At 45.2% G+C, this 13,229-nt stretch overlaps 1 protein-coding gene across 1 annotated transcript in view; it reads left to right on the top strand.

Annotated features, from left to right (window-relative positions):
• The first annotated feature begins 1,012 nt into the window (after window positions 1-1,012).
• The window catches only part of LOC128306940 (serine/threonine-protein kinase 32A), a 49,585-nt gene continuing 37,368 nt past the window's right edge, over window positions 1,013-13,229 (top strand). Inside the window, exons 1-2 of the mRNA XM_053044620.1 lie at window positions 1,013-1,067; window positions 8,102-8,157. Of these exons, the coding sequence (XP_052900580.1) occupies window positions 1,013-1,067; window positions 8,102-8,157 (111 nt within the window). The remainder of the gene's footprint in view (window positions 1,068-8,101; window positions 8,158-13,229) is intronic.

Consider the following 13,229-nt stretch of genomic DNA (forward strand, 5'->3'; position numbering starts at 1 on the left):
AGGGTGGAGCGTAGACAGGGGTGTTGAGGAAACAAAGCCTAAAATGGACCAAACGGGCGTGCAGTAGTCGGCAGTAGGATCAAGCATCAGGTGTATGGCAGCCATTTTAGAATAGCGAAGCCACCCCCCCTCCCCCCTCCCCACCAACCCCCTGTTCCTGGTGGGGTAAACGGTAGGGAAAAAATTCGAACGCTCACATTAGCTTCCTTTCCGGTCGAACCGGTGGCCTTTCAAAGCCGGAATAAGCGCCGATGTGGCCGACGGTTCGGTTTGGTTTGTGTGCGGTATTGCTCAAGCTATAAGTTGAAGAATTCCCTGCTTTTTTGTACCCTTGGATGGGTTCTCGTTTCGACTTTGTTTTTTTACTTTGGGATTTGGTGAAGAAACTCCCCAAAAAAAAGGGTTGCAAGATTGGTCGTAGTGGAAGAGAAAGAATTTCGCTAAACACCGGTAACACCTAGACCAAGAGCCAACCACAACCCAAACATTGCAATCGAATCGATAACCACCAAATGACGTCGAGAGGCTAGATTTTGTTGCTGAAGTGAAAGAAGCAAACGAGACACAGAAGTGGACTGGACTGGATACACACAAAAAAAAACAACTAACCATAGCAGAGGGCGAAAAAAATCAAACACTATCGGAGGGTGGCTTCACCCTACCATCCACCGCGAAGGAGTTGCCCTGGATGTGTGCTTGTGTCTGTGCTACGCGAAAGTATCGCTAAATCGCGTGTGATCGCGCGATTAGTCCGCTCATCAATTCGCAAAACGCAAAAAAGAAAGGAAGACACACCTGCACCGTGGCAGAACGGTGCAGCACCGATCGTGTGTGTGCGATAGCATTAGGCGCTTCGCGTTCGTGCAAGGGTGATTAATACCCTTGCGAGCTGCCGGGTCACAATACCCCGGGTCACAATACCGATCATCGAGCAACGCCAACGAGGGACGCGATAACCGAACGAAAACGAAAGCAAAAACAACGAACACAATACAACGCCGCGCGTGACAACATGGGTGTCAATTCGTCCTCCCGACAGGATGCGAGCTTTCTGTCGGATGAAGACGGTAAGTACTGGCCGGCTCGCTTCCCGGATGCTTCCGGTAGAGGAGTGGAACAATTTAAAGCACGACAGAGGCTAGTCGCCATTGTTCTCTGCTTTTCGTTTTTGAGACACTTTCCCTCATTTTCATTCTCGTGCGAAGCACGCTTTGCACATACTTCTGTTTTTTTTTTTCCTTTTGGTTGAAGATTATAAAAGAATCCCAAACACAGCACGGTAAATACTCATTCCCACACCCGAGAGCGTCTGAAGTAATTACGATAAGCGTATCATCTTCTTCCCTCGCTCGCGCTCACAATGGTTTTTGGTGAAATCACTACGAGCGCGAGCTTTAAGAGCACCGGAAGACGTGCAAGAATGTTCTGAAATTCCTTCGGTTTAGCACACGTTATGCTCCCAGACTGTCGGGTGGAGTGCTGCCGGATGGAAGGTCCATGTTAATATGATAAGAGTGGCTGTTTGGAAAGGTGTGCTTGTGGTTTTTTCTTTGTCGGTGCTGATCATTTTATTGCTTACTTGAAAGTATGCGTTATATTTACAAGCGTTACTTGACAACCGCATTGCATACTTTTAGGCGCACTGAGATCAAATTGATTTTTCTCACTTTACCGTAAGAAAGACGTTCCACATCGGGAATAAAAAATCATAAATAAAAATATAAAAATGTGAAAAGCGCATTAAATGTTTGTATAAGTTTGATTAGATTTTATATAACTGATAAAGCTCGATTGTGGGGGTACCCATTTGGAAGCTTTTTGATGTTTGTACGGTTGGCTTCTCGTGCGCTCTGCACACTCTGTGTCTTTCTATCGACATTTTCCAATTCCAGCGGTAGCTCGAAAACATGTTGGAATTTTGCGATTTTTGCGAGCTCGTGTAACCTATATTGTTCAAAACACCCAAGCGTACGAAGACATCTAAACACACTCGACAGGGTCGATGACAAAGAGCTCACGTAAACTCTTCTAATTAATGGCTTCACTGCCGAAAGCCTACCGGAGGAAGGTGGTTTGGAAGGTGGTGGCACAAAATTGGTGGGTTTTCCGATTTCCACAACGCTACACGTGCATTATAAAAAGGCAAAACCTTCGTTTCAAGGTCAAAGTATATCCGAGTCAAAGGCTAACAACACCCGGCATCAGCCGGTATTGCTTTCGACTTGAGGTGAAGTGATGCTGGAAATAAAACGACGAAAAAAAAAACATCCCCCCTCGGCACAAAATGGCATCTTCTGATTTCCACCGGGTCACGAACCGGGGGAACCGTAAACATCAACAAGCAATTATTTGTTTCCTGACATTGCATCTCACACGACCCATCTCACAGTAGCTGCCTCCGGGGAGGATCCCAGCACTGACAGAGCATCACTTCGATCTGTACTACGGTTCTACGGTTCGATATTTTTTGGGGGAACCGAACACACCGTCTGCTGAAACGAACCGAGAACAGTCTGACAATCGGGGGGGGGGTTTTGATCCGCTTCTAGCAGATAAAGACTTTGCTAAATAAAAACCCGCTGCCCCGGTACGGCACATCTCCGCGTACCGCGATCGGGAGGAAAAACGTAAGAAATGATTATGCTTTTAATCGTAATTAAATCCCATCTAGCCGAGGGGTGCACCGAACCGGCATGCACCTTGGTGGCAACCGGCGAGAAGGATGTATTATTCGGTAATGAGCCATTTTAATGAAGCTTATCCCGGTTCGCAAACCGCCGGGGTCAATATCGGGAATTTTCAATGCTTTCGTTTTTCGCTTTCGACATTTTCGCAATCATTCGCGAACCCGTTGAAGGGAGGGATGTTATTTTTAGTTCCGAGGGTTGACAGACAGATGTGATTGGCGTCTCAGTAGAATGGGACAAACGTAAGAAGGAGCACGATACAAAAAAAACTCCTCGAAATCCTTGGAGGTGATTTTTGCCGTAGTGAGCTTTTGAGAGACATTTTAAAAAATCATATAAATAAATTAAATTTTTATCAGAATCACTTTAATTTTACGAATCCTATTGGACCATCTCTTTAAAGAATAAACTTTCTTTACTTTGCAAACAATTTAATCTCAAAATAAATCTCAAAAACTGAAAAACACTTCACTATTTAAAAAGAAAATTATCAGAATTGCATACCTACTAGGCGCTGATACCATTCATACAACTGATTGTAAGGAAAAAGAATGATTTCTGTTTAAGATATTTAGATAACATTCAACCCTTCCGTCATGACAGTGGACATTGAGTGAATATAGAAATGTTATAACGAACATTTGAAGAGAATTTTGCAAGAATTTTTCCTTTGTTTGTCATTTTTCTTATTCCTCATTTCATCACTTTTCACACCCATTTTTAACAAATTTCTACTAAAAACAATATAATAGGCATTAATATACAATAAAATAAATTAAATGTTCTTATAAACCGTGTTCAAATTAAAAAAAAATGACAAAAACGCTGTTGTTAATCATGATAAGTATTACAATTGCATACCTGCCAGGCGCTATTCCTATACGTATAACAGAATGTATCGAAAGAAAGCTTTTTTTTTATTTAACGGTAACCCTGTTCTGCGTAATGATACACGAACCACATTTTGGTTGTTAGATTCTTAGTATTGATGGGATATGCTGGTGACAGCAAACCAAAACTGCTCCAGACAGATTCGTTCGCATGCTTACCATCTGGCCGTACTGGGTCCCATCACGCTAACCTACATTCACGAGTGCGGCTCGTGCTATAACGAAATAGGAAAGCACACTTTACCGCACGTCACATTTTCGGGACGTCGCACGGCTCCACGTAAAACCGGACCATCCAAAACAGGGCATTCCTGCAGGTCCTGCAGTCTGGCACTGGTACTGGGAGCGAACGAGAAAGACGTACAACAAAAGCCGAACCACAAAACAGGATTATAAACTCATTAAAATCTTGAACCCACTCGTTCCTTTTTCACCACACCGGGGTGGCATTTCTTTCTGCTGCCATCTTACTCTCTCATTCCCCGTTTTTTGCCGTCGCCATCCGATGCCGGTCGCGGTGGTGGGAATGGTGCGACTGGTACATTATTAAAATATGATACCGTACACACGCAACCCCTATAATTCCCTTTTTTTCGCCCACCCCAATGATACCAGGTCTGTGCAGACGCTTTGGACCCTCTTCTATTCTCCAGATGGCGCTTTTTCGGGGGGGGGGGTTCGTTAAAAACGGCTAAACTCCTTACATTTCGTTTCGATTCTTATTATTTCGGCAGTTGATTAGTTTTGGGTTGCCAAACGGAACGCATTGATGATTGCAGTGCACGTTCCCTGATGCTGAAAGGATTTCTCTGCCCCACACACTGCCTTTTCCTTTCGGCGTATGTGTGCGCGCTAGTGCGTGTGTATTATATTCGAATCCCCACCCGCATTTTGAGTTGGGAACGCACACACACACACACCCACACAGTGACACACAAGTGACACACCGTTCGCTAACGCCCCGACAACATTCTTCGGACGTGCCCGGCGTACACAAAGCCAAACCAAACCCAAAAAGCTTGGCGAAGCTTTGCACGCCGGTGCGATGCATACGTAAATTAAAATTGCCCACTTACACGCACCTCTTGCCCGGTAGCAATGGTTAGCGACGTCTTTTGCGTACGCCTTTGCCCAACCAACCGCTGCTCCGACCGGCAGCGGGACGTGATTTGCGGTCGGCTTTCGCCATCGTATACTGCGTGTCAGGTATGGACGTGGAATACGAAAACAAAACGCCCTGCTTGACATTATCGTCGGTGTCGTTTTAGTTTTTGTTTTGGATTTTGGTTTACTGCTTCTTGTTCGTCTTCTTCAGATCTAAATCTGAACGCCAAGGTATCAATAGCACCATTACGATACGCTTTCCCAGCGGCAACGAGCTGCCAATAACTCCCCCGATGGCGAAAGAGGAGTAAAGAGATAAGGTTTAACGCGTTTCAAATCCTCCTTCAAGTTTACCTGCCTAAGCCGCCTAGAGGGTTGTATGTTCGAATGCGAGCGAAACGATTGCTCCGCAGCATTAGCAAGCGCGTGCGGAAGTGCAACCCGGCCCGGTTACAAGCTGTCCCCGATACCTTGCGCCTGGATGTATGCTACCAATCAATACCGTTTCCCAATCGATTGCAAATGACGTTCATCTATCGTGCATGTGTGTTGCCGGTACGTGTTTTGCATTCGGTCGTTCCGTTTTGTAGCGAACTACGTGCCCCACGTACAACGTCCGCTCGCGGTCGCATTATCGAGCGCTATTGTTGCTGTGCTGTGGAGCACTGCTGTAATGACTGGTTAGAAGCTAGCGGATCTCATACACGCCCGGTTCTAATCCGATTCGATCATAGCCGCTTATGGCACGAGAAGGCACGAGATTTGGATGTAAGAAGGTTGCTAACCGAGCCGCGCATTACTAATCCCCATCCCGGGTCGGTGCGCCTGCCGAGAGGGTTATCTGTTTTGCGAAGATTCAATTAAATTTTGAACACATGTGGCCAAACCCCGATGCAAGGTAGCCTAGGTCTGGCCACCCGTGGCGAGAACAGCTTCTTGGGGAAAAAAACGGGCCAAAAACCGCCGGCAAATACGACGCCCACATCGCGTGGGTTAAAGCACCCCGGGACCTCCTTCGGGATAGTTCAAGGCAGTTTTTCCACACGTGCGACAAACGGGGTCATGTGGGCAGCAAGTTCCATCAGTGCTAAAGTTCCGGCGCACATTGGGTACACGAACCAGGCAGCAGCATCCACCCACCTTCAGGGCACACTCACGACCGCAGCAGGGCGAAAAAGGGAAAGTTAATTAACGAGAAAACGTGACATCATGCCGACCCGGAGCACGAATGGGATACGGATACGGCAGGATCGGTTGGAGGATTAATTACTATTATGAATAACCTTTTTCCCCCGTGATGAGCGTCTGGGTTACCGCGCGACCGTTGAACGATACCGCTGGACATGAAGTTGTCACCGCAAGAAAACTCGCCCCAGGCGTGCCATTTTTGTGTCTGTGTGTGCCAATTGTGGGGTAATTTCTCCCGTTGCTGGTCTCGCAAGACGCATTCCGTTAACAACTCCCAGCTGTGTCCCAAATAGCCAGATTTGCTTAAGCAGCCAATTTGGCAACGCTAAAGATCGAGCTTTAAATAGGTCGTTTGCAGTAGATAACCAGCCTTGAAGTTCCGCGAACTTTTAAGCAACCTTTAAGCAGCCCTCGGCCAAAACGTCAAAAAATGTGAATGCCTGACTACACGGTGGAGCTGTTCATATTTATGGCTTTATGTTTCTTTTTTCTTATTTATTACTTATCATTTTCTGAGATTCGAACCTAGGGGTTTTCAAAGACAGCAGAACAACTACTTTATTAATTCGGCCATTTAGTTTTATTACGTCACACCCTACAAAATGCATATATGAATGATACCAATCTGAATGAAAAAAATTAACATTTTCCTGTACATTGCTTTTTATGTTTTGTCTATTTAGGTATCATTTATTATTTCGGATTTTTATTAAATTATTGCAAAATAATTGTATATATATTTTTATGTATCGTTGACTTTTTATTACACAATAACACAAAACAAACGAATGCCACTTATTACCACTTTCAATCGGCGGGTGCTACGAACTTTGCCGTAGTTTGTGAGCCTTAATCACAGAAGAGTATGCGCTACGAACTATGTTGCAGGAGCAGATAACCTCGCGATCGCAAGGATATGATGACTGGAGTACATAAGGAGGACCCTCATCCTTAATCGTACTCATGAATCAGATGCGAATTGGAATCCAGCACGTTGACTTAATACACCTTTACGCGGATTAAAACCATTTTATTTTCACTTACAACTTCCCGAAACGGATGGCGTCGTTTGCGGAGCCGTCATTTGACAGTAGAGCTATCAAATTGTAAACAAAGTTCCATCGAGTACCGTGTGCTTCCAAAAGAACCGCATAGTTCCGTCGGGAACCTTTAACCGACTACTTTGGAACTCAATAGTTCCATCGGGCGCTGCGTGCGGTTTAAGCAACCCCAAGGTTCACACACGGTTCGCTTTTTCACTAAGCAGCCCTCTAGCAGCGTTATGGTTCGATTTGAAACGTTTCAGGCTACTTGGGGTATGTCTTGTTAACACCAATGAGCGAATAAGTAATATGCTTCTGCTGAAGGCACTATTGGATCAAAGTTTGCATAATGTAAGGCGCATCCCGGATGTTAGGGGTTGGGTAGTTTTGGGACGAGACTTTTAACTGTTTGGTTATTTATTTTATTCCCAACTTGGTCACTTGGTATTGGAACACTGCTGGGTAGGAATCAATTATCGTCCCGACATGAAATTCCAGCGAGACTTTAACTAGTGCCTGCCACGATTGGGAGCAACTGGTTGCATACCTACAGGCGTATAAATTGCTGTAGCGTCAAAGAGCGAACCACAACTTAGTCCATAATTCATTTAAGAATGGAATTTTGCTCAATTAACACACAAAAGCAATTAATCATTTGGTTGTACAATTATTACTGAGTAATATTTTTTTAATTTATTGATTTCGAAGAATATGTATACGTCCAACTATTAGCATAAAATAACATTTTATGGAAATAGTTGAATATTCCTTAGTTGAATAAGCTGAAATAAATATTCATGAACCTTTCGTTTTAACGGTCGGATTAAGTTACGGCTCGCCCAGCGTGTTGGCTCTAGTACAATTTATACGCCTACATTTATGCAACCGAATTCACGTCCACGTGGTGTACAGATATTATTATTTTACCAAAGTCCCATACATTCGCCCACCTTTCTAGTGGCACAAAGCCCAACTTCGATCGATAGTTGGCACAATTTAATCTAAATATAACTAATCCAAAGCAAAATCACACTTTCGCACGCGCATTTCATTAGAAAAAGAAAACGTATTAGAGTAAAAAGAATAACTAGACGAAAGATAATTATGTTTCGTGTGGTAGGTGATTCGGAAGCCCTAACTTTTGTCTGCCAACTAATTTTGTTTCACGTTCTGATCCTCTTCTTCACAGTGAACTTTGACCACTTTCAAATACTGCGCAACATCGGCAAGGGCAGCTTCGGTAAGGTAAGTTGGCCGACTGGCTGCGTGCCTGTCAGCTTGATTGGCTTTTGTTTGGTGCCTAATCGGGCGTTGTGCTCCACAACAAGTGTGTGTGTGTCCACGAAAGAAGACAAAAAAGTCGACATGAAGTGCGGGAAGCTGTCAGTCTATTCGGGCCCATCACTCAGTCCCGTACTTTATGTGTGGCTTGTTTGGCCGTTTCGCTTTATTATCCATTGGATCTGTTTGGTGCACATGTACGTAAAGCTGCAACTAATTAAAGTTATGCCAGAGGGTGAAAAACATATTGCTTTAGTTTGTTGGTAATTTCTTTTCCTAATTTAATTGTAATATAGCTTTAGAAATTATATCTATATTATATGTTTTTTTAATTATTTTACATACATAATTTGGTATATTGAATTTATTTAAGTGTATTTGCTCTACTATTAAAACGTATTTAATCTGTTTTGTTATGTCGTGTTTTGAACATCACGTTGGATTCTCAGATTAACATTAGCCAAACCTTAATATTTGTCAGAGGCCGTCTTAAAGCTTAAACCATCTAACTTAAAGTATGCACGGCCCCAATATCCACCGTAGCATTTAGCGCCTAAACTTCTGCAATGTGCATCAACCGTGGTTTATAAGGCTACCATTCCTTCCGCTTCATTTCTTTCTCATCCGAGCTAGCGAAATGCAATCCATAGCGATTGATGTAATAAATTTCCCTGTATTCGCAAAACGCACAAGTATGGGTGTGCGTGTCTCACGCGGAGTAGCAAAATCAATCGTTACAATGCTGTTGTTCTGGGTCGCTAGTTTGCTGCGCTTCCATCATTCGTTTCTGCCGATGGGAGGGGGCCATTTTTTTCCCCCCGCACTACCGTTTGCCCCATTATTCTTCGTCCTCTCGCCAGGTTTCTCCTCGCTCCGGTTGATTCGAAGCACAAATAAAGCTTCTTGCTGTTTTCCACCCGCCGGTGGCCCTAGCCACAGCGCGACCATTTTCATCTGCACAGACAGCACTTACTACGGACGCCGCGCGTTCGGTTTCTTTCTTCTGGCGTATGCCTTACCTTCGCCCAAACCGGCCTTTCATCATCATCACAATTCGTGCCGCGTGCCGGATAATAGCTCACTAAGTGACATTGACGAAATTACTGCTTTATCTTTCCATCTCGAACGTTTCTGCATCTCCGTTTCGGTCGACAGTTTCTTGCGCCCAACCACGGCAATGCTGTCCCGTTTGCCGATAATATTATGGCATTGTGACTAATGAACTGTTCTCGCAGCTCGATGGCTGAGTCACGGTCGTCAGTTGACGTTAGCGTTGCTCTGTGTTTTGATGCTTTTTCGCTCTACCCACTGATCCAGTGCCCATCCCACCCCGGGGCGAACCACTTCACTTCGGCGGACCGGGAGCACCATCGGAAACTCCAAGCTCGCTCGTCATCACCGCCATCGACCGCTTAACATGCTCAACAAATGCCACAATGAGATTGGTTCCAGCTCCATTGTATTTTCCGCAGAAGAGTCAGGTGCAAAAGGTTCCCCGGGAACCCACACCACGTGAACGTGAATTGAAATTGACAACCACGACGACCAAGGCACAACGGTCGGGAGGCAACGGGGTCCCTGCTACTAACAGTGCTGGATGGATGTGATCCAGCACCATTCGGTGCCAGTAATGTCATCGGTCTAAGGCGTGAGCGGAGGACATCGAAACAATAGACCCAACGCTTCCCAAACGGGCTAGACGGTACATCCGATCCGGTTTCCGACCAACCATTTCGCGACACAAGCTGACTCATCGCATTGTGTACGGGTGCGTTGGGACGCGTCAAGCACTTGAAAGAAACCCGTCATGATAATCGGTTAGCAAATATCACTGTGGGTAATGTGTAGCAACACAGCGACCCTCGACGGAAGCGCCCAGACGGAAACACCGCTTGGAAGTGACTGAAATCTCTCGCGTGCCCGCCGTATAGCAATGTAGCGGCACACGGTCGAAGCGAAAGAAACGTTTCTTGCTCGGTGCTCGTTAAATTTTGTCGAGTGTTCTCTTGACAGCCGGACCTAACGAGATACCTTTCGGATGACCACCGAGCATCGTCAGGAGCTGGACCGAATTGGACCTTCTCCGATCGATCCGCGCGCATCCGTGTACCATTTGCTAAGCAGGTCAAGTACGAGAAACGGAATCTTGACCGTATTATTTATAGCCTTTCATTTCCCATCCTAGCAGAGGGAAGAAACGGAACAGTGTGTCTTGTGGTGTTGATAATTATTTCTTGCAAGCAACACCCGAAAGCTTCTACCCAATCGACATTGCTTTGTTGCAATATGTTTTAATACGGTCATAAACTATCAAACAAATTATAGCGCCTAAATTTATGCCAAAAATACCCCAAATCGATTATTAGGAGAAAACGACGAAACAGCGAAGACTTATCATTCGCTCGTCAAAATTCATTTATCAGTCACTAGTTTGGCATCTCCAACATATAGAATGCTCCGTTTAAGTTCGATTTGCCTTTTATCAATGTGCTTTTATGAGTGTTCGTGTTAATAGTAGTATACCTTCAGGCGTATAAGCTTTCAGGCGACATCTGTCAAATAAGTCAGGTATCAGGCTGGACCATTCGGAAGCGGTTCGTAAAGGATTTAGCATTTTGACATAAAGAATGCATTAAGTCGAGTTTAATTATGCTTTTTTTTTACAAAAATAAATTGCAATCAGTTGATAAAAATAAATTGATAAAGTGACTCATTTAAATTGAATTATAAATGAAAAATTGTTAAATCGAATCAATTAGCATTTATGAGCTTCTTTTTTAATTTATTTACAATATTACAACTTTTTTTCATTTAATTTACATATTTCTCCCCATACTAGACAATAATGTAGGAAAATTAAAGCTTTCAGCCTGAAGGTATGCTATTTTCAGAACAAATGTAGCTCTTCTCTGAATCTTTCAAACCGCTCTGCTATAGGGAACTAACCTTAATGAGCTGTGTCCCTCAGGTCGCTTTACTGCTAATAGAATACGCAGCTTACATCATCCGCACATTAAACAGAGAGCATATTTACCGTAAGAGCATATGCTTTTGCGAAACAGTTCACAGCGGTTCTAACAAGGCCAGCGCAATCGCTTCATTCCCGCTTCTCGCTAGGTCGCTGAGGGTTTTTGTTGTAGAGCGAAAGTACGCCCTTTACCGAATGGTAGCCCACCAGCGGTGTCGGATGCAACGGTTTCATCCATCACACCGCACCACAAGTGGTGACAACCAGGAGATTCCCCACCTTCCCTCACCTCCTACCCCTTTCACACTCCTCCTGTAGCTGGAACCCAACCGAAACTACTCGGTACCGATGGCCGGACATCATCATTATCTCGGACCGACACGTCATCCGGAACGCTGGAACGGAACACATCCGGCGAAAAGCTAAACCAAACCCCGCCCACCCCGTGCTCCCAACCATCCTCGTTGTGCCAACAGAAGGTCCGGCTCTTGACAGCCGGTTGACGCTAACGAGCGAGAGAAAATAAAAACAAATTAAAATGCTGCTGCTCTGTGCACTTCCGGTGCACAACGGAGGGGGCGCAAAAGGTGCGTAACAGACGTACACATCCTTTTGCATGTGGCACGAACCGGTAACTTATGGGACCGTAAATAATTTCTGCCTCGTTTGCGTCTCACGTGCTTCGGTGTGTGCCCGAGTGCCGAGCTTACGGTGCACGGAAGCCTCACCATTTTTGTCTCAAAAGCACAGCACAAACGGCTTCCTTAGATGTGCTACGATGGGTTCACAACAGCTTGGGTTGATTACTTTTTTGCTTTCTTCTCTAAGGTGGTTCTTCGTTGTTTTTTTCTTTGTTTGGTCTACCTTCCACATCTTAAGAGCAATGTTCTCGAGGTTTGATTAGTACCGAGCGGGCCATACGATGTCATCATTGCTGCAATATTTAACCTCTCCCTGTTTTCTCTATGGGGAAAGTAGAGTGGCAGGGGGAAAGCGAAAGGGTAGAGAATGGCGCAAAGGGCACACAATTGGAAGCTTCCACCTCTCCATACTGGTACCAGCTTCATTTGCATCCGATCTGATCTGTATGGGCACGAAATGTGTGAGATTGTATTTCACGGGCGCCTAACAGTATGCAAAACGCAGCGCACGAGCAGCCACTTAGCGTACCGCTGCGATCGAGCGTATTATTTAGATTTTGGGGATGTTCATCCCACAGCTGGGGAGAGGGTGGGGGAGGGAGACAAAAGGAAGTTTATTGGGGAAGGTTGAGCCGCAAACCGGAACGATGTCTTTCAACTTTCGCCATGATTTATGCCTCTCCAAAGGGACCACCGGCCCTAGTGAGCCGCGAGCCGCGCAAATGACCTTAACGGAAAAGTTATTACACAATAATGAAGCCGAGCAGAGTTTCCTTTTCCGGTGCCTCCGCCCATCCCCCCCTCCCTCCCCTACCCATTCAACCACCCCCTGCCAACAACACCCTCTGCCCTTTCGATGGACTTTTCTTAATCTGCTGTTACAGTGTTTGGGGTTGGTTTTCTTGGCGTTTCATCAACCCTCCCGCGGCCGTTTGCCACCCCTCATGTCACCAATCGGCCATTTCGACCGCATGCGATGAGTATCAAGTCTGAAAGTTTTTTTTTGTGTGTTGTTGTTGCGTCTCCGTCTGCCGCTTCGATTAAACTTCTGCCCCGCGAACATGCGAATACCGTAGCATACCGTGCGCTTTGGTCAGGAAAATATGAAAATTAGCTCCCTCCATTGGGACTTGAACGTACCCTTCGGTAAGGGACGGCGGAACGTGGTCAGTTTGGTTGTGATTTCTTTACCGCAAAACGCATAAATCACTCACGGGCGCGTACACGCGTACACCGAATCTTGAACTTTTACAGAGGATTTTCTGGCTGTCAGTTAAGGTTTTTTTTTTTTTGCTTGCCGTTGTTGTTGTTGATGTGTTTCTTTTTCTATTCGTTTTTATTTGCTGCTCTTGCTCATAACTTACTGTGATTTCTTCCGCGGGGGAGGCAAAACTTAATGAATCTTCGCACCGAAAGGCTTCCTCCCC

The sequence above is a fragment of the Anopheles moucheti genome, chromosome X (assembly GCF_943734755.1).
Source record: "Anopheles moucheti chromosome X, idAnoMoucSN_F20_07, whole genome shotgun sequence".
In the NCBI taxonomy this organism is placed as follows: domain Eukaryota; kingdom Metazoa; phylum Arthropoda; class Insecta; order Diptera; family Culicidae; genus Anopheles; species Anopheles moucheti.